Source organism: Hemicordylus capensis, chromosome 13 (genome assembly GCF_027244095.1).
Source record: "Hemicordylus capensis ecotype Gifberg chromosome 13, rHemCap1.1.pri, whole genome shotgun sequence".
In the NCBI taxonomy this organism is placed as follows: domain Eukaryota; kingdom Metazoa; phylum Chordata; class Lepidosauria; order Squamata; family Cordylidae; genus Hemicordylus; species Hemicordylus capensis.
The window spans coordinates 9,005,824-9,026,241 of record NC_069669.1 but is presented as its reverse complement, the minus strand read 5'-3'; the positions used below and the strand labels follow the sequence as shown (position 1 = coordinate 9,026,241).

General features: G+C 50.2%; 1 protein-coding gene across 1 annotated transcript; it reads left to right on the top strand.

The window, feature by feature from the left end:
* The first annotated feature begins 12,365 nt into the window (after positions 1–12,365).
* PRR35 (proline rich 35) lies at positions 12,366–19,524 on the top strand. The gene is made up of 3 exons (XM_053276460.1): positions 12,366–13,985; positions 15,018–15,127; positions 17,102–19,524. The coding sequence occupies exons 1-3, from the start codon at positions 12,366–12,368 to the stop codon at positions 18,021–18,023; spliced, it is 2,652 nt and encodes an 883-aa protein (XP_053132435.1). The 3' UTR covers positions 18,024–19,524.
* Positions 19,525–20,418: the final 894 nt, after the last annotated feature.

Genomic DNA, 20,418 nt, shown 5'->3' with positions numbered 1-20,418 from the left:
CTGCTTGCAGCCGTTCCCTGTTCCTGGCCATGGCCCCATTTGCCTCTTCCTTGGGCATCTTTGTTCCCAAGCTGTTCGGAAGATCTACGGCTCAGCAAGCGCCTCCTTCCCGGACTGCACAGAAGCTGCTCACGATGCCAAGCTGTTGCTGCGTGGACAGCCACCTGTGCAGACTGGGAGGATGCCATCTGGGAGGGTGAAGGTCAGTAGGAAATGACTTCCATGTCTTTCCATGATCTCCCATGAGGAAATCGTTCGTCTTTACATCCTTACAGATGGCATCTTTTAAATTTTATTTTTAAAGCTATCCAACAAATGCACGCAGGAGAGGTCGATCAAAAGCTGCTACCGAGTTGGCGAAATGGAGCCTCTGTGTTCAGAAGCAGTCTACCTGAGATTGCGAGGTGCTGTGGACGAGGGGCGGGAAAGGCCCTCCGCAGCTTCATTGCCCAGCTTCTGAGCTCCTCAGAGGCATCCTGCTCGAAATTTGGAAACAGGGTGTGGGACGGGATGGACGTGGGTTTGGCTGTCTGCTTCATCTGCAGCCTTGACGTCCTTCGCCGGCAGGATGGGGTTGATTCCCTGACAGCGTCTCCAGGTCGGGCTGGGAAAGGTTTTCCTGCCACCTTGGAGAAGCTGCTGCCAGTCTGGGTAGACAATACTGAGCTGGATGGACCAAGGGTCTGACTCAGTAGAAGGCAGCAGCACCAGGAGCATCCCTAGCTACGTGGTGAGAACACCTGCCTTGCATGCAGAATGCCCCAGATTTAATCTCTGGCTTCTCCAGTCAGGGCTGGGAAATATCCCTGTCTGAAATGCTGGGAGTTGCTGCCAGTCAGTGCTGACAACACTGAGTTAGCTAGAGGGGTGGGATGACTCAGTAAACGGCAGCTTCATGCATTCACCAGGAGCATCTGCAGCTCGGTGCCAGAGCATCGGCTTTGCAAGCAAAAGGTCCCAGGTTCAATCCCGGTGCAGGCCGGGCTGGCAAAGCACCACCTAAAACCCTGGGGAGATGTGGCCAGTCAGTTGATACCGAACTGGATGGATTCAGTAGCAGGCAGTTCCGTCCGGAGTGCCCCATAGCTCAGGGGCAGAGCCACTGACTTAGCATGTAGAAGGTCCCGGATTCAATTCCTGCCTTAACTGCTGCACCTGGACTCTGACAATGGCAGGGCGCTTTGAGAGAGTAGAGGACTCTAGCTTGGCACAGAGCACCTGCTTTCATGGGGATGGTCCCAGGTTCAATCCCTGGCAGCATCTCCTGTTGGGGCTGGGAAAGATCCCTGCCTTGAACCCCGAAGAGCTGCTGCCAGTCAGAGTATAGAGTATAGACCATACTGAGCTAGATAGACCAAGGGTCTCTTGATATAAGGCAGCTTCCTGTGTTCCGATTTAACCCACCTGTGAGGGTGTTGCATGTTTAATTTAGAGGATGGGGTCTTCACCCAGCCTTAAAGGAACATAGGAAGCTGCTGTATACTGAGTCAGGCCATTGGTCTATCTAGCTCAGTATGGTCTTCACAGACTGGCAGTGGCTTGTCCAGGGTTGCAGGCAGGAACGTCTCTCAGCCCTATCTTGGAGATGCTGCCAGGGAGGGAAGTTGGAACCTTCTGCTCTTCCCAGAGCGACTCCATCCCCCTGAGGGGGAGTTTCTCCCAGTGCTCACACTTCTAGTCTCCCATTCATATGCAACCAGGGCGGACCCTGCTTAGCTAAGGGGACAAGTCATGCTTGCTGCCGCAAGACCAGCTCTCCTCTGAGGATACAGGCCGATTCTCTGAAGTCTGTAGTGATTGACTGCGAAGGGGAATTCCTTTATTTGATCTGAGGGTGCCTCTGTATTGATTTGCTTGTGACTTTGATTGTGGCAAATTGCATGGTTACTTGTACTGAGCACAAAGGCCCCCAGCCAAGCATAACGAATAGACTTCACTGGCTTGATGGGTCTCTGGTCCAATCCTGCAGGCTTCTATGTTCTCCACTTGTGGGGAATGCAGAAAAGGGGACAGGGCGGAGGAAATACACTTGTCCCCACACTCCAGACCTGGTGACCCAAGGATCTGGCAATGGAAGAAGGGAATTTTGGAATATTGACCAGGAGCTCCTGGGATTCTGTCTCCCTGGCTGCTACCTGTCCTCGCCCACTGGATGGATGGATGGATGGATTTAAATTTCCTTATATACCTCCTCCTCCAAAGACTCTAAGCCAGGGTTTCTTAACCTTGGGCCCCCAGATGTTGTTGGACTACAACTCCCAGAATCTCCAGACATGGCCTTTGTGGCTGGAGATTCTGGCACTTGTAGTCCAACAACATCTGGGGGCCCAAAGTTAAGAAACCCTGCTCTAGGCAGTGATCAACAATAATACCAATAATAATTAATTGAAATAATAATAATAATTAAAGGGCAAACGCCTGCGAAACAGGTGGGTCTTAAGAAGGGCCTTAGAAACAGCCAGGGAGGGGGCTGAACGAATCTGGGGGGGAGAGTGTTCAAAAGAATTTTCATTGTCGTTTTCATTAGAATAATGTATTTTTTTAATGGTATGGAGCCTTTTCATCTTGACATAATTTAGGGCCTCAGCAGAATCCACCTCTGCCAGCCTCCTTAAGATGTGCACAAAATGAATTTTTTGATTCATTTAGAATTTGAATTGAATTCTGAAAATTCATTTTGAATTCAAATCAAATTCAAATCGGGTCTGAAAATTTGATTAAAAATTGAATCTTATTCAAATCAATTTGACCCTGTTTGGGTGCCTTTCTTTTAACCAATCAGGGGGCCTGAGTGGTTTTTAAAAGGTGCCAAATGGCTCTTAAATCAAATTCGAATCAAATTTTGAAAATTCAATCCGAATCCGAATCAAATTGCCTTTTTAAAGGGTGATTCAATTCGAATCACTTGAATCACTCAGGTTTGATTCAGATCTATCTGAATTCAAATCAACTTGTGCATCCCTATAGCCTCCCTCTGTTCCAGGATTCTGTTGTCTGTTGCTTACATGTTGAAGTATACCATGACTTTTTTCCCCCAGTTTGTGTATTTGCAAAAAATCTCTGAACTTGTAGGAGTGGTCCACTGTCTATGAAAATCTGGCAAACACTGGCATAATGGAATGGTTACAAGGTAATAATATTCTAGAATGGGTTCTGTTGCTGTTGTGAAATTTTTCTGCATTTTTAAAGATGTGAACTGAGCTGTTTTGACATGTTTCCTTCTTGAAAGTACAAATTGAGTTACTGGGATTTGGGGGGGATTCATTCTGCGATATTGTTGACATGCTGGTTGTTTTTCGCCATAGGTGTACATGCACTGCTAAGGGGTGACTTTACGGACATACGTATTCATGTTGTTTTATCGGTATTTTTTTACTGTGTCATTTTGATGGGCTGCAAACCGCATTTATAGACGGAAAAGCAGTATGCAAATAAAGTTGGTGAAGACTGATGGATTTGTGGCCGGCCGGTCAGTGGGGTTGTAACCCGCAGTTATTTTGTCACTGCCACCTTCTCCAGGTAGTCCACTCAACCTGGCAAGTCCCAGTACCTGAAAAATAATCACGGCCACCCCTTTGGGACCGAGACTGGAAGCGCAGTAATGAGATCAGACAGCTGGAGGGAACAAGGGAGAGATGCTGAACTGATTACCTGTGCCAGCTAGCATCGCAGCGTCTGAAGCTCACAAATGTGCTAGGCTGCAGAAATGCAAAGAACAATACCCAAGTGGCCCCAATCACTGACGCTGCTTCTTTACTTCTCTTTCCAGCTTTCCTTCCTTTTTCCCAAAAGGACCCCTCCCAAATATTGTTTCATTGGTGCTCCCACACCAGGGTCCTTCTTGCCAGCTAAGTAGAAAACCTTAGACTGTCTCCTCTCCCAGCTACCACCCAAACTGCCCAACGCTTCTCTCCAGCCCCACCCAAGCCGTTGGCTTGTGTGCAGCAGCTGGCAGCCACAAGCCATCAATGCTCATCCCCACAAGCATCTTCTAGCCCCCAATGAGTGTTCATTAAGGACGTATCTTTAGTCAGCAGCTCTACAAAAGCCCGGGGGGGGGAGATGGTCTCTTCCTTCTGTGAGTCATCGATGCCAGGCTTAAGTTACTCTCATCACAGCACTGGAGGGTCTGCGGAGTGGAAGTTTAAATAGAAGTTGAAATGGTGTGCCTTAGAAGTGCATGGTCTTCCATACCTCTGAGTCAAACTTTTCTGAGAGTCATTTGTACACTTCAAGCCCCACTGAATCCATCCCCAGCGCAGCATCCCTCCCGTGGCCGCTTGATCACCGGTCAAGCCTGCTAACTGAACAGAAGAGGCACCTTTTTAAAGTGGCGGTTCTCTTTATTGAGCAGAGGGAGAGCAACTGACCCTATCCATCCCCAGCACAACATCCCTCCAGTGGCTGTTGCTGGTGTCTATCGTATGTTTCTTATTGTAGATGGTGAGCCCTTTGGGGACAGGGAACCATTTTATTTATTTATACCGATGTAAAGCACTTTGGGGAACTTATGTTGAAAAGTGGTATATAAATATGCATTGTATCCATCGTATTCACTGATATTTGAGTCAGCTTGGAGTGAACTCTGTCTGTCTGTCTATCTATCTATCTAATCCATTCATTTACTATATCCCAGCTTTCCTCTAGGGAGCTCATATCTGAATTTACAGGGCCCCCCTGCACTGGCATCTGCTGAGTGAATGAATGAAGCTTCTTTAAATAACAGAGGCCTTTTAAAATAATCAGTTCAAGCTATAGGACCATAATATACTGTGATTATATTCTCTTGCTGTCAAGTTCCAGTCTGGTTGATGGAGGAGTGAAAGGGGGAGCGGAAAGTGGGGTTTTGGGGGGGGGCAGCCACTACCCTTGTTACCCCTTGTTACCCCATCTTTGTGGCTCACTAAAAATCCAGATTCAGGTTCAGATCAAGTGAGTCAGCAACGGGGGTGATCCTGCTCGAGAATAACCAGAAGCAGAGGAGAGGCCTGTAAGATATTATCCTTAGAGGGTGGGTCCACTCTGGAAAGAGCACCTGCCTGCTTGCATGCAGAAGGTTCCAAGTTCCTTCCCTGGCACCATCTCCAAGATAGGGCTGAGAGAGATTCCTGCCTGCAACCTGGGAGAAGCCGCTGCCAGTCTGTGAAGACAATACTGAGCTAGATGGACCAAGGGTCTGACTCAGTATAGGGCAGCTTCCTATGTTCTTCATTAAGGCTCTTGTATCTTCCATAATTGTGCCAAAAAGGGAATTTTAGCAGGTGCAGCTTTTCTCTCTCCCCGCTCACCTGCCACATGACAAACTCCATCTGTTGCATCTCGACATAGCTGGTAAGAACACAGAACGTTAGCCCTTCTCAGCTTTTGATTGCCCAATCATTCGGGGGCCCCTCCGGCATGGCTCATGTCTGCTCTGCGCTCATAACCTGCGCTTTGTTAAGGCCATTAACTCTTTGCTGCCTTCCACAATCAACGCTTAAAAGCTTGATTCATTTCCACCGCAGGCTACAGAAACAGCAGAAGCGGAGCATTTGCTAATCGCTAAAGGAAGCCCCAGCGGCAGCCGATAACCTCACTACTCATTGGGATAAATGGTTGGTTTCGATTGGCATCTATGTCAGTGGTGTTTCGGCTGGAAAAACCTTCTCACTGTTCCCGTCCATGGCCTGGCCTTTCTCTCCGGATGGGAAATTAAAAAGGAGAGCCACCAACCAAGCAACGAGCATAGAAAAGACATTGGGCTTGCTGGAACTGAATCTTCTTTACTATGGTGTGGAGCAACCAGAGCTTTTTTTTAAAAGGAAAATTCAGAACTGCACAATGGTACCGGAGTACCACTTTGGGCAGGAGAGCTGGTCTTGTGGTGACAGACGTGAGTAATCCCCTTTGCTAAGCAGGGTCTGCCTTGGTTTGCATTTGGATGGAAGATTACACATGAGCACTGTGAGATAGTTCCAAAACAGCTGGAGAGGTGGAGTTGTGCAGCCCTGCTTTAGAGGATGGGGCTGTGTAGCTCAGTGGTCGAGGATCTGCTTTGCATGCAGAAGGTTCCAGGTTCAATCTCTGGCAGCATCTCCAGGTAGGGCTGGGAAAGACTCCTGCCTGAAACCTTGGAGAACTAGGGGTGTGCACAAACAAAAAAAATCATGGTTTGGCTCAAATTCAAATCGAATTTGAGCCGAATCGCGTGCTCAAATTCAAATCGTTTGGCTCAAATTCAAATCAAATTTGAGCCAAATCACATGCTGCTGAACCAGTCTGGTCGAACCGACCGACTGGTCCGTTTGACCAAGCAACTTTGGTGGTTTGGGTGGGTAATACTTGTGAAGGGGACTCTGGTGAGGATTCCCCTTTACAAGTAAAGTGATGGGGGTCCTGGCTCCTGGGAAGAAATGCGGGGCAACGACGAGAGGGTAGTTAAAGGGCTCAGTCAACCTCTGACTGCCATCGGAGCAACTTATCCCATGGAGCTGTCCATGGTGCTGTTAGTTGACTCACCACCTTCTGAACCTCATGGGCTCTGGTCTGTATTGATATAACAGTTACAAAACCTGAACTCTTGCTTTTGAACTAGTTGCTGGTGCATCAGCCTAGCTGTTGGAATATCTGCTTTCTTGGGTCACATGTTCTAATATGTCATAAATGTAAAGTGCGCCATCGAGTCAATGTCGAGTCCTGGCGACCACAGAGCCCTGTGGTTGTCTTTGGTAGAATACAGGAGGGGGTTCCCATTGCCTCCTCCCGCACAGTATGAGATGATGCCTTTCAGCATCTTCCAATATCGCTGTTGCCCAATAGAGGTGTTCCCCATAGTCTGGGAAACATACCAGCAGGGATTCGAACCAGCAATCTTTGGCTTACATTCTGAAATCTTGAATATCAGAGCAACAGATACTTGAGGGATAGAGATGTCTGTCTGTTGCAGCAGACATCACATTCTTGTTGTAGTTCCTTCAAGATCAACACATTGATTGTGCAGGAGTTTCCAGTCTGACAGGACATCCAGAGAGATGGAAAAATGTTTTTACCCTGGTTTCTGAGTGTTACTATTTGGAGGTTATGTGCTGCAATGCAAGATTTGTATAGCACACTAGGATAGGGATATTCTTGATGAAAAGTTTGGGGAGGAGAGCTGGTCCTGCAGTAGCAAGCATGAATTGTCCCCTTTGCTAAGCAGGGTTCACCATAGTTTGCATTTAGATGGGTGACTACATGTGAGCACTGTCTGCTGTAAGATACTCCCCTTAGGGGATGGGGCGGGAGCCTAGTGGTGGAACATGCAGAAGGTCCAGTCTGTTGGACTACAACTCCCAGAATCCCCAGCCACAAAGGCCAGGTTTGTGGCAATCCCTGGCATCTCCTGGTAGGGTTGGGGAAGACCCCTTTCTGCCTCAAATCCTGGAGGCAGTTAGTCAGTGTAGACAGTACTGGCCTGGATGGACCAATGGCATGACTCAGTATAAAGCAGCTTCCTATGTGCAGGGAAACACTGTATCTCAGTGATAGACCATCTGCTTGGATGCAGAAGGACCCCAGTCTAATCCCCTGTATCTCCAGGTAAGGCTGGAAAAGACTCCTGCCTGCAGCCTTGGAGAAGCTACTTGGAATCTAGATGCTCTTTCCAGAGCAGTTCCGAGGGGAATATCTTCTCGTGCTCACACTTCTAGTCTCCCATTCATATGCAGACAGGGTGGACCCTGCTTAGCTAAGGGGACAAGTCATGCTTGCTACCACAAGACCGGCTCTCCTCCTAACATTCTGAATAGTGTGCTAGTGGCCGATAGAATGAGTCCATGCTTGTATAGAGAACTCTAGGAAAACTTTCCAGGCAAGAGTAGAGCTGAAATTAGGCCCCATCCCCTAAGGGGAATATCTCACAGTACTCACACATGTAGTCTCCCATTCAAATGCAAAACCAGGGCAGACCCTGCTTAGCAAAGGGGGCAATCCATGCTTGCTACCACAAGGCCAGTTTCAGCCTCGACATTAGCAAGAACTTCCTAATTGTCAGAGCTGTCTTGAAAATCTCCTTTGCTAGAGTTGTTCAGTCCCAGGCTGGATGGCCCATCTGCCAGGGATACCGTAGCCATTTCCTCCTCCGAGAAAGGGGTGGGACTAGGAGACCTCCACGGGACCGCCCAGCTTTGTGATTGGTGGGGGCAGGATGACATCTGGCTCTTCTGCCTTAGGCACCCAAATGCCTCTGGCAGGTCCTGCTTGAAGAAGAAGAGGAGTGAATGTGCCCTGGCAGTCTCAGAGAAATCATGTGTGGGAGAGGTTTTCACAATGTGGCCCCTGGGAAAAAGGCAAATTCCATGCTAGGGAAACTGAGGGTCAGGAAATTCAATGTATTAATTACTAATCCTTACCTTTATATCCCGCACTTCCTCCAAAGAGCCCAGAGAGGAGAGCCAGTCCTGTGGGTAGCAAGCATGACTTGTCCCCATAGCTAAGCAGGGTCCAACCTGGTTACATTTGAATGGGAGACCACACATGAGCTCTGTAAGATATTCCCCTCAGGGGATGGAGCCACTCTGGGAAGAGCATCTAGGTTCCAGGTTCCCTCCCCAGCAACATCTCCAAGCTAGGGCTGAGAGAGAATCCTGCCTGCAACCTTGGAGAAGCTGCTGCCAGTCTGTGTAGATGAGACTGAGCTAGATAGACCAATGGTCTGACTCAGTATACGGCAGTTGCCTATGTTCCTATGATCCAACATGGTTATGTTTATCCTCAGAACAACCCTGTGAGGTAGGTTAAGCTGAGAGTTGTCTGACTGGCCCAGAGTCACCCAGTGAGTTTCATTATTATTATTTTATTATTTTACATTTTATATCTCGCTGTTTCTCCAAGGAGCCCAGAGCGGTGTACTACATACTTAAGTTTCTCCTCACAACAACCCTGTGAAGTAGGTTGGGCTGAGAGAGAAGGGATTGGCCCAGAGTCACCCAGCAAGTCTCATGACTGAATGAGGATTTGAACTCAAGTCTCCCTAGTCCTAGTCCAGCACTCTAGCCACTAAACCACGCTGGCTCTCACACTGGAATTCTTAACTGAATTCCATCAATTTCTTCCATTAATTGATGGAATTCTCTGCCACGGGATGGCCACTTGCTTGGAAGGCTTTAAAATTAAGAGGCTTGGACAGATTCATGGAGGACAGGCCTATAAACGGCTACTAGTCTGATGGCTATGGACCACCTCCAGCCTCTGAGGCAAGATGCCTCTCAATACCAGTTGCAGGGGAGCAACAGCCGGAGAGGGGGCACACCTTTGCCTCTTGCCTGTGGGCTTCTCAGGGGTATCTGGTGGGCCACTGTGGGAAACAGGATGCTGGACTAGGTAGGCTTTGGCCCTGATCCAGCAGGGCTGCTCTGATGTTCTACTAGGCCTCTCTTCCGCCTTTCTTTTGCTTGCCCCTTCCTCTCCTGGATGCTGGTCTGCCTTCCCTCGCTCTCCAACCTTCCCCCGGATCCTTCCCACTCTCTCCAGCTGGCTTGGCCTCCCTCGCTCTGCCCTGCGTCTGGCTCCTTTCTCAGGGCCGCTCGTGGCAAAAGGATCCTGCAATTCCCAGGCACAGGTGCAACGTCTCTGACGTGGCGCTGCCCCCCGGGCACGTCCCCATCATGCCGTGTCTCTTCCGCCCAGTGGAAATAATGCTTTGTGGCAGGTAGAGGAATGCAACAGACCACGAAGATCTGCTAGTGCGGGAGCGGTTCGCCGAGCAGGCCTTCCCAACACCTGTCCCTCTGCGCCGATCCCCAGCGGCTTCCTCTCCAAGCTGCGGGTAGCGAAGGAAAGACCCCTGCAGACTGCAAGGCAGCCCAAGAGTTCTCAGCTTCCCTCCCACCTGCGTCTGGCGTTCTCTGAGCCCTGTGATCAAATTGGTCTCTTAAGTACATAATAACCCCCCACATTTCGCAGGTGAAGATCGGGGCCTGATGGGAGAGAATGGAATCTTAGAGCTCAAGGGCCCCTTAAAGGTCTTTTAGTCCAACCCCCGATCAGTGCAGGAAACTGCTGTACAGTCCCTGACAGAAGGGTGTCCAGCCCTATCCAGCCCAGCATAGCAACCCTCCAGTGGCTGTTGCTGGTGTCTACCTTATGACGTCATTCACACAATTGGAAACTGTGCTCTACCCGGGCTTGGGAGCTGTGAGTGCTCCAAATTTTTGGTTGTGTGGAAGCAAGGTATGAGGAAAACCTGGGTAGAAAGGATTGTGTGGAAGCAAGGTAGGAGGAAAACCTGGGTAGAAGGGATTGTGTGGAAGCAAGGTAGGAGGAAAACCTGGGCAGAAGAGATTGTGTGGAAGCAAGGTATGAGAAAAACCTGAGTAGCTTTTCCTCCCACCTTGCTTCCACACAATCACTTCTACCCAGGTTTTCCTCCCACCGTGCGTCCACACAACCAAAAATAGGGAGCACACACAGCTCCCAAACATGGGTAGAACACAATTTTGATTGTGTGAATGACCTCTATGTTTCTTTTAGATTGTGAGCCCTTTGGGGACAGGGAAACTTGTTTATTTGTTTGTTCATTTGTCTGTCTGTCTGTGAACTGCTTTATGAGCTTTTGTTGTAAAGCGGTAGGAATATTTATAGTTGTGATAGTAATACATTCTATATGAAAACCTCCAGTGAAGGAGAGGCAAGCTGTTCCACTATGCAACAGCCCTTACAGTTAGGAGATTCTTTCTAAGGTCTAGTCTCAATCCGCTTCCTTGTAATTCCCACACCCTGGCTCTAGTCCTGCCACTGAGGGCAAATCTGTTTCTTCTTCTCTGTGGCTCCTTCCAGCTGAACATGCCCAGATCCTTCAGTCATTCCTCACAGGACTTGGTCTCCAAACCCCTCACCATCTTTGCTGCCTTCCTTGGAACCCTTTCCAGTTTATCAATGACCTTCTTAAAATTTGGTTCTGCCTCAGGCTGGCCCATCGGGTGGTTGTGGCACCCAGCCCTTGTGAACTTGTGATCTCGGGGTAGTGAAGAACCTGTATCTGATACTAACAACACTAGTGAGAGTGAGGTTGCCTTCCTCCTGGCTTCTGGATCTAAGTTGCCCTCCAAGTCATTGGAAATATCAGGAGATTCAAGGGACAGCTGTATGTTCACAGTATGAATGTCCACCTAGATATTGGAGATACTGGGAGATGTAAAAGAAGACCATGTCTTCATTGTACCAATGCCCAAGTAGCTATTGGTAGATGATCATTCCACCTACCAATTGGGGTGTTTGGGGAAATCCAAGGGACATCAATTTCTTCAAAATCTGAATGTCCACCTAGTTATTGGGAATACAGGGAAACTCAAAAGAAGACCATATCTCCACAGTATGAATGCCCACCTAACTATAGGGCAGCATGTTGGAAATTCAAGGGAAGACCATGTTTTCACAAAATAAATGTCTTCTTCTACTACTACTCCTCCTCCTTCTACTACTTCTACTACTACTGCAACTTGAGGAATGTTGAGAAATTCAAGGGACAGCCATGTCTACATAATATGGATGTCCATCTAGCAACTAGGGGGTCCACCCAGCTATTAGTGGGCTATTATTCCACCTTCTAACTGGGAGATGCTGGGAAATTCAAGGGAAGACCGTGTCTTCACAGTATGAATATCCACCTAACTATTAGTGGGTTATTATTCCACCTTCTAACCGGGAGATGCTGGGAAATTCAAGGGAAGACCGTGTCTTCACAGTATGAATGTCCACCTAGCTATCAGTGGGGGATAACTGGGGGATGCTGGGAAATTAAAGGGAAGCTATCAGTGGGGGATAACTGGGGGATGCTGGGAAATTAAAGGGAAGACTGTGTCTTCACAGTATGAATGTCCACCTAGCTATAAGTGGGTTATTATTCCACCCTTCACTTGGGGGATGTAGGAAATTAAAGGGAAGACTGTGTCTTCACAGTATGAATGTCCAACTATCTATTGGTGAGTTCTTATTCCACCTAACATTTGGGGGATACTGGGAAATTCAAGGGAAGGCCATGTCTTTACAATAATGAATGTCGTCCTAGCTATTGTGGACTATTATTCCAACTACCAATTGGGGAATATTGGGAAATTCAAAGTAAGGCCTTATCTTCACAGTAGGAATGCACACATAGCTATTGGAGATGTTGAGAAAACCAAGGGACAGCCAAGATGAATGTCCATCTAGCAACTGGAGGGGTGCTGGGAAATTCAAGGGCAAGTTATATCATCACAGTCTGAATGCTATAACTGAATGCTTGAATCTCAAGTTGGGATCTCTCTCATTTCAGCTTGTCCCATGATTCCAGGCAAGGCAAGAGATCCAGAGTGAATGCATTCTTTCCTGCAACTGCCTTCTTGAGGTCCAGGTCTCCGAGAGCAGCCATGTCAAAGGATGAAGCAGGCTGTAAATTGGCCTCAGTTTACAAGCATAAGGAGCGGAAGCCCAAGAAGCCCCATTACATTCCCAGGCCGTGGGGGAAACCCTATAACTACAAGTGTTTCCAATGTCCATTCACCTGCATGGAGAAATCCCACCTGTACAACCACATGAAGTACAGCCTGTGCAAGAACTCCTTGTCTCTCCTGATCGAGTCGGACTGGCCCTACAAGAAAGGGAACCTTCTGCATCCAGAGCTCCGCCTTCTGCACGCCACGGAGGCTTCCCGGGCCCGCGGGAGGCGGGACGAGCCAGAGACCTACGACTCGGTGGCGGTGGCTGCTGGGACCCCCAACCCCAAGCAGTGTCTGGATAGGGACAGCGGAGGCGAGAAGCCAGCGGGTACAGAAGACTCAGCTTCAGAAAGGATGAGCGAAGAGACCAGCCAGTTCCAAGAGGAGGAGGAAGAGGAGGAGGAAGAGCTCTCCGAGCTGTTGCAGGAAGTGGATCCAGGGGAGAAGAAGGATAAGGCCAAAGAGGCCAGCGCCGGCGGGGAGACTGCCGAGTCCGACATGAACGCCCTGCTCCTCAGGTTCAAGAACAAGCGGGAGAAGCCCTGCAAAGACCCTGCGCCCGATTTCATCATCACGGACGTCTTCTCCCTAAAGAACCACGTGGTCAAGGGGAAGGAGCCCGCCTCTCTGGAGTTGGAAAGCAAACCAAAGCCTTGCAAAGTGCCCAAGAAATGTCCAGGGGGAGGCGGGGTCCTCATGGAACAATGGAAGCTGGTGGCCAATGGGCAGAGGAGAGGCGTCAATGAGGTCCCGGCGCCGTGCCCTGATGGCAACATCATCCCTTGCTATCCCCCTCCGGCGTACGGAGAGTACCACGAGCCGCAGAGCTTAAACCTCTCCTTGCTGGGAATCAACTACCCGCTCAGCCCCAACCTCTTCTCTTATCTCAGCCCTTCGGTGGCCAGCAGCGCCACGCCACAGCCCCACCTGGCCCAGCTGCCCTTCCTGGCTTCCACCGCCCAGCTGATGCACCCCCATTCGGCCCACTTCCAGCCCCTGCAGAGCCCCGACCGGTCGGCCTTCCTCCCGCGCTTCTACTACCCCTTGCTCTTTGAGCATTCCTTCAGCTCGGCCGAAAGCAAAATGGCGGCCACCAAGCCGGAGAGCCAGCCCCAAGCCGGGTCTGCGGTGCCCGCTCCCCCACAGGCCAAAGCCCCCACAGAGCCACCCAAGGCAGGCCTGCTGAAGGTGCCGGTGATGAAGGCCGGCCTCCCATGGGTGAAAGGCTTCCGGGAAGAGCCGCCTCTTGAGCCAACCCACAAGATGCTGCTACTCCAGGAGGAAGAGGAGAAATGGGTGGTCCATGAAAAAGACAGCAGCTCTCTGCTGGGAGTCTCCAGCCTCTGCAGGAAAACAGCACCCAATGATGCCTACCGGGGCATTGTGGGTATGAAAGATGGAGGCGCCCTTCTCCCCAACAGCAACCGGAAGGCAGAGCTCCCAATAGCCACTTGCTTGGATAGCAGTGGGACCCCAGTCAACAGCCTGAAGAGGAAGCTGGCAGGGAACGGCCTGGAGCTGGTGGGCTCCGATATCCTGGCTCCTGGGAAAGTAACCTATCAATCCAGGTACTTTGTGCCATGTAGCCTCCGTGCATGTTTCATGAAATGTGGCTTTCAGGAAAGGGCCGTAGCTCAGTGGCAGAGCATCTGCTGGGCATGCAGAAGGTCCCTGGTTCAATCCTTGGCAGCATCTCCAGGTAAGGCTGGGAGAGACTCCTCCCTGCAGCCTTGGAGAAGCTGCTGCCAGTCAGTGTAGACAATCCTGAGCTAGATGAACCAAAGGCCTGACTCGGTAGAAGGCAGCAGCATCAGCAGCATCCCTAGATCTGTAGTAAGAACACCTGCCTTGCACATGGCTAATCCCATGCATGGCAACTCTCGCAAGACTTCACCTGATTGGGCAGTGGGGATTCCATATGCAGATAGGGAGGAGGAGCCTGTGAGAACAGAAGCACCATGGTGATTGGGCAGTGGAGATTCCATATGCAGCTACGGAGGAGGAGCCTGTGGCACCATGGTGATTGGGCAGTGGGGATTCTATATGCAGATAGGGAGGAGGAGCCTGTGAGAGCAGAAGCACCATGGTGATTGGGCAGTGGGGATTCCATATGCAGATAAGGAGGAGGAGCCTGTGAGAGCAGAAGCACCATGGTGATTGGGCAGTGGGGATTCCATATGCAGATAGAGAGGAGGAGCCTGTGGCACCATGGTGACTGGGCAGTGGGGATTCCATATGCAGATAGGGAGGAGGAGCCTGTGAGAGCAGAAGGACCATGGTGATTGGGCAGTGAGGATTCCATATGCAGGTAGGGAGGAGGAGCCTGTGGCACCAGGGTGATTGGGCAGTGGGGATTCCATATGCAGATAGGGAGGAGGAGCCTGTGATGATTAAGATAAGTTGGAATGTAACTGTTACCGGTCGGAAGATGTTCTTGATTGTAGAGGAGAGGAATCTCTACATATAAAAGGATAGTGGGCAAGGGGTCTGCAAAGAGAGGGGTCGTGGGGGAGGAAAGAGCCCCTTCGGGAGAAGGAGGCTGCCGTTGTGTGAATTGGATGAGGAAAACAAGATGAACAAGATCTGTTAACTCAGGAAGGTAGAGAGAGAGAAGGGAGGGGAAGAAAGACAAAAGGGAAGAGCGAGTGGAGGAGAGAGAAAAAGAAGGGAAGGGAAGAGAGAAAGAAGGAAAGGTGAGGGACGGGCCCGGGCCTGTTAGTGGCCTGAGGGGAACGAGTGGCCATGGCGGCGGCAGCAGCAAAATAAGGCCCAGTCAACCACTACTGCTGCTCTTGTGGGGAGGAGCAGGAGTGGGGTGAGGGTGAGGGGTGGGGAGGCCTCTGGGGATAGGGAGCTGCAGCTTGGCCAATAGGTGTCAGCAGTGCTGCTGCCGCGACCAAGAGGGGTGAGCGGGGTGGAAGCAATGGGATGGTGGAGATGGAGGAGGAGGAGCAGGAGTGCGGCTCAGGTGAGGGTGGAGAGATCGCTGAGGTGAGGCAGGAGGTGAGGGGAACAATCAAGCAGGGGCGTAGCAAGGTTGGAGTGGGCCCAGAGACAAGATTTTAAAATGGGCCCTTCGCTGATATACACACACAAACACACGTCACAATATATCGTGCACTCACACTCACATCCCCATTATGAATACGGTGAATATCTAGTTCACATTGAATCTAGTTTTTTTTACTCTCTGCTCCTGCCGATCTCCAAGAGACTCAACATAATTCAAAGGGGGTGCAACATGGGCGGGTGGGGAGTCGTGATGTGCCTCTGGGGGGCCCCTCGAGGCAGTGGGGCCCCAAGACAACTGCCTCCCCTTGCCCAATAGTAGTTACGCCCCTGCAATCAAGTACTAGCACGCAGATGCTCTGCGTGGGTTAAGCTAGGGTAAGATATTCCCCTTAAGAGATGGGGCCACTCTGGGAAGAGCACCTGCCTGCTTGCATGCAGAAGCTTCCAGGTTCCCTCCCTGGCAGCATCTCCAAGATAGGACTGAGAGAGATTCCTGCCTGCAACCCTGAAGACGCCACTGCCAGTCTGGGCAGACAGTACTGAGCTAGATGGACCAAGGGTCTAACTCAGTATAAGGCAGCTTCCTATGTTCCTATGAATGGGAACTTGTGCCATGACTTTCAAAACTTGTTAAAAAAAAAAAAAACAACTTGGATAGGACCGTGCCCCATGCATTTCAATAAGACTGCTTATGAGTAAATTAGATGTAAGCTAGTGACTGGAGTAGCTTGTCTCTCCAACTGCAACACTTACATATGTGTTTTTATAAACATATCCCGTGTGTATATATACACACACAACACATTTAAATGCCCCAGTTATGAGAAGGCTACCCCAGTCACTAGCTCACATCCAGATCAAGATAACCAGCCTTACTGAAATTCATGGGACAAGTTTACTTGTCCCGTTAATTTCAATGGGCGTACTCATGTACCAAAGACAACCACAGGGCTCTGTGGTCGCCAGAAGTTGACATCGACTCGACAGCACGCTTTACCTTTACCCATGAGTAACTTAATCTGGACGTAAGCCATTGACTGGAGCAGCCTTTCTCATCACTGTGACATTTAAATGTGGTTGTGTGCGCACACACACAAATCTCTCAGGGTACCCAAGCTGAAGGTTTGCAACAGAAGGTTCGCAAAACTTGTTAAAAATGGTTGGGAACCCCATGTTAGATGAGGTAAAAAGTGGCAGGCAGCCACGAGAAAAGTCAAGTGAGTAGTCCAGACTCCTCTACAACTGATCAAGCACTACCACAATGTCTTTCCATGACTGTAAAGTCACCTTAAGTGGTGCAGACTAACAAGCAGAAGGTTGCCACTAGTTCGAATCCCCGCTGTGTTTCCCAGACTATGGGAAACACCTATATTGGGCAGCAGCGATACAGGAAGATGCTGAAAGGCATCATCTCATACTGCGCAGGAGGAGGCAATGGTCAACCCCTCCTGTATTCTACCAGAGACAACCACAGGGCTCTGTGGGCGCCAGGAGTCACCCTTTACCTTTAATGTTGTGCAATAAGTCAGCCACTGAAAAATAAAATTGTGCCATCTAACCGAAGAAGGAGTCATAAATACAGCCAGTTGCTCTCTTTGCCTTTTCTTAACCGTTCTCTTCCATTCTGTCCGCTTCCTGCCCCTGTACCAATACAGCTTGAGATCTCCCCCAACTCAGCTCTCCAAGTCCCTGGACCACTGGCACATGGAGCTCCATGACGGCCCGGCTGAAGATCAGGAGAAGACCAGCGGCTCTGACCTTTTACCCCCTGCAATTACAGCCTCCCATCATCAAATTTTTAAGCCAAGCCATGAGCGAGCGGCAACCATCGATGCCAGAGACCCAGAGGCGACAACGGTGCTCATTGGGGACCTGTCGAAAACCTTGGAGGAGTACCAGGAGGTGGAGAAGAAGCTCTCAGGCCTGGCCAAAGAGAACACCCCAGCACAGCAACAGTTGAGGGAGCAGCTGGTCAAAATCCGGCGAGAACTCTTCCATATCCACCAGGCCCTGGAGAAGGCAAGCAAGCCCAGCGAGGGGCCTCTGGATCTCTCAGTAAAGAGGCCCTCCAAAAGCCTGGAGATAGGCCACCAGGACAAGACAGAGCCCAAGGCTGGTGTCCTGAGTGGGAAACTCCAGGGCAAGGATCCAGGTTCCATCACCAGATGTTCAGTGGCAGGCGAAGCCGGTGAGGAGGACAAGATGCCAAATTGCCTCCTGGAGGCTGAGAACAAAACCATCGACCTGCTGATCAAAATGAGCCGCTCGGAGGACCTCCGCGCCTCTTCTGAGGCTCACCTGGGGGCGGTGATCAAAGCGGAGGTCCTGCCTCTCAGCGTCCCATTAGAACTCAGACACGTCATGGACCCTTTCTACAGCCGCACCACAAAATGCGAGGCAGATTCCAGCGTCCTCCTGTGCACGGATGGGAGGTCCAACATCGGCCAAGGCCCACAGCTCTCTGCCAGCGAAGACATCCCGTTGGGCTGCAGGCCCATCCCGCGCTCCCTGTCGTGTGGCCTGCCCAGCGAGATGGACGGCGTGTGCATCCACAGTCCCTTAAACACGGAACCGTGATCCTCCAGCGGCAGCTGCCCAGGGTGCTTTGAGCTTTCCAGGAAGACTCTTCTTCACACACACTTCCTCTAAGCCTCAAAGGAAGGTTCTCTGGTCTGGAAGCCACCCCGTCTACAACGTGGCCTCTTGAACTGCGTGCCGTGGAACCCGGTTGGTGGATAAAGCGTCACCGATGTTGTTAATGGGACCGCACTGAGGGACTCCACCCCTGTAAGGCTTCCTCTGACCTGGGTATGGTGGAGTCATGGGGAGGGCAAAACATTTCCAAAAAAAGACCCTTGTACTAGCATATCAGAGGTCCCAACCTCCCTTCATATCATCCTGGCAAATGACATTTTCTGATGCAGAGTCTCTTTTGAAGGTGGTTGAAAGTTTCTTGCCCCCCAGGAACAACCCCCCCCCGCAAAAAAAGTTAATGAAATGAACCCAAAGCATGGCAGACTTTCACAGCAATTGTGGATTCGCTGTAGCCCCCACATGGGCATTGAGTAGAAAGCTGACCATACCTTTTAGAGGTCCCCTCCATTAACCTGAGAAGTGATCCCTTCCTGTGGTTAAAACCGGAACAGTTGCCAAAGTATTTCTGCATTGGTGAACTATGTGCTGGGGTCCTGAACACCACTGCTCGGATTCTCAGCCACTTCTGGCTTCTTAGGGGATCTTTCCTATATTGGACTCATGGAGTTATTGGTTTCGTACTGGGAAATGATGGGGAAATTTGTTTGCCACCAGAGGATGGGGCCACCCATAATTCAGTGGGAAAGCATCTGCTTAGCATGCAGAAGGCCCCAAATCCAGCCCCTGGCATCACCAAGTAGGGCTGAGAAAGATCCCTGCCTGCAGCCTTGGAGAAGGTGCTTGCCAGTCAGACTAGAAAATACTGAGCTAGATGGGCCAATGGTCGGACTCAGTAGATAGCAGCTTCCCTATGTCCCTAGCTTTGTTAGATCTAGAAGCACTACCCTTTCCGTGCGCGAACTCAAATAGCTCCTCCTTACCAACACTGTCACATCTGCATCGCTGGTTTCATATCATTCTCTGTCCCCAGGGCTGGATCCTGGCAGCAGAATGCTCTCTGTAATTCTATGAGGGCTCCCCAACATAATTCTCAGTCCTTTGGTCAACTACAATTTCCAGGATTCCCTGAGGGAAGCTATGACAGTGAAACTGGTATCAAACCAATGGAAGCTTATGGTGCAAGCATGCCCAAAGAAGTGAAAGATCAAGTCACAATAATCTTGGCCTTCATCTTTCCAAAGACGGGACAAGTCTCTCTTAAGCTCCATCTTCTTTCCATGTGGCCCTATGAAATAAGAAGCTGGATTATTTCAGCAGGAAAAAGGGGTGTCTGGCCAAACCTGTAGTTCTCATAATAAGAGGGGATGTGTAGAGTGGTTGATCCACCTCAGGGCTGAACATCTGCTTGAGTAAGGCAAGCTTCACACATTGTCAGTACCGTACACGTAGCAAAATTATGAGCTTACCATAATGCAGGGTTTCTTAAGCTTGCCCCCCCCCCGATGTTGTTGGACTACAACTCCCATCATCCCCAGACATGGCCTTATGGCTGAGGATGATGGGAGTTGTAGTCCAACGACATCTGGGGGCCCCAAGGTTAAGAAACCCTGCCATGATGTGTAAATGTGGCGTGAATTTTGTTTGCACCACAAGGATATAGAAGCTGTTGGGTTTGGGTTGTTTTCCCCTCCTGCCATACAAGGGTTCATATCTGCAGGATGGTTTTGCTCAGTAGATGGCAGAGGCTATCACAGAACAGACAACACCCTCCTAGGCTGGTGACAGAGCATTTCTCACCTTCCAGAGAGTTGAAGGCCCCATGAGCGAGGTAGCATTGTGCATATCACAGGCCATCATCCCACTATCATATCGGCTGCACGTGTACCTGCCATACCGAGTCAGACCATCTAGCCCAGCATTGTCTGCTCTGACTGGCAGCAGCTCTTCAAGATATCATGCAGTTAGGTTTCTTTACCCCACCCCACCCCGCCTGGCCCCCAGATCTGCTTGCTGGAGATGCTATGGATTGAATCCAGAACCTCTTGCATGCAAAAGTATATGCTTTGCTACTGAGTTATGGCCCCGCATACTGGTGTCATGACCCTGGATCCACAAACCACCCACTTGAGGGACAAGCCAGACAGGGGATGAGAGGGGTGAAAAGACTTTATGACCCAGACTCAGAGCAGGAGGACCAGGAATCCAGAGCCAGTTTCCCCACCACAAAGTGAGGATATAGCTCCGCCATTATCCACTGACTCAACGGCACAATCTTTCCCTTTTTTTCTTTATCCACTGAGTCAAAGGAGGACCTGTCAGCCCCGATCAAGGCCCCCTTACTGCTACCACAGCCCTTGCTTGGAAGATTGGGGAGGTC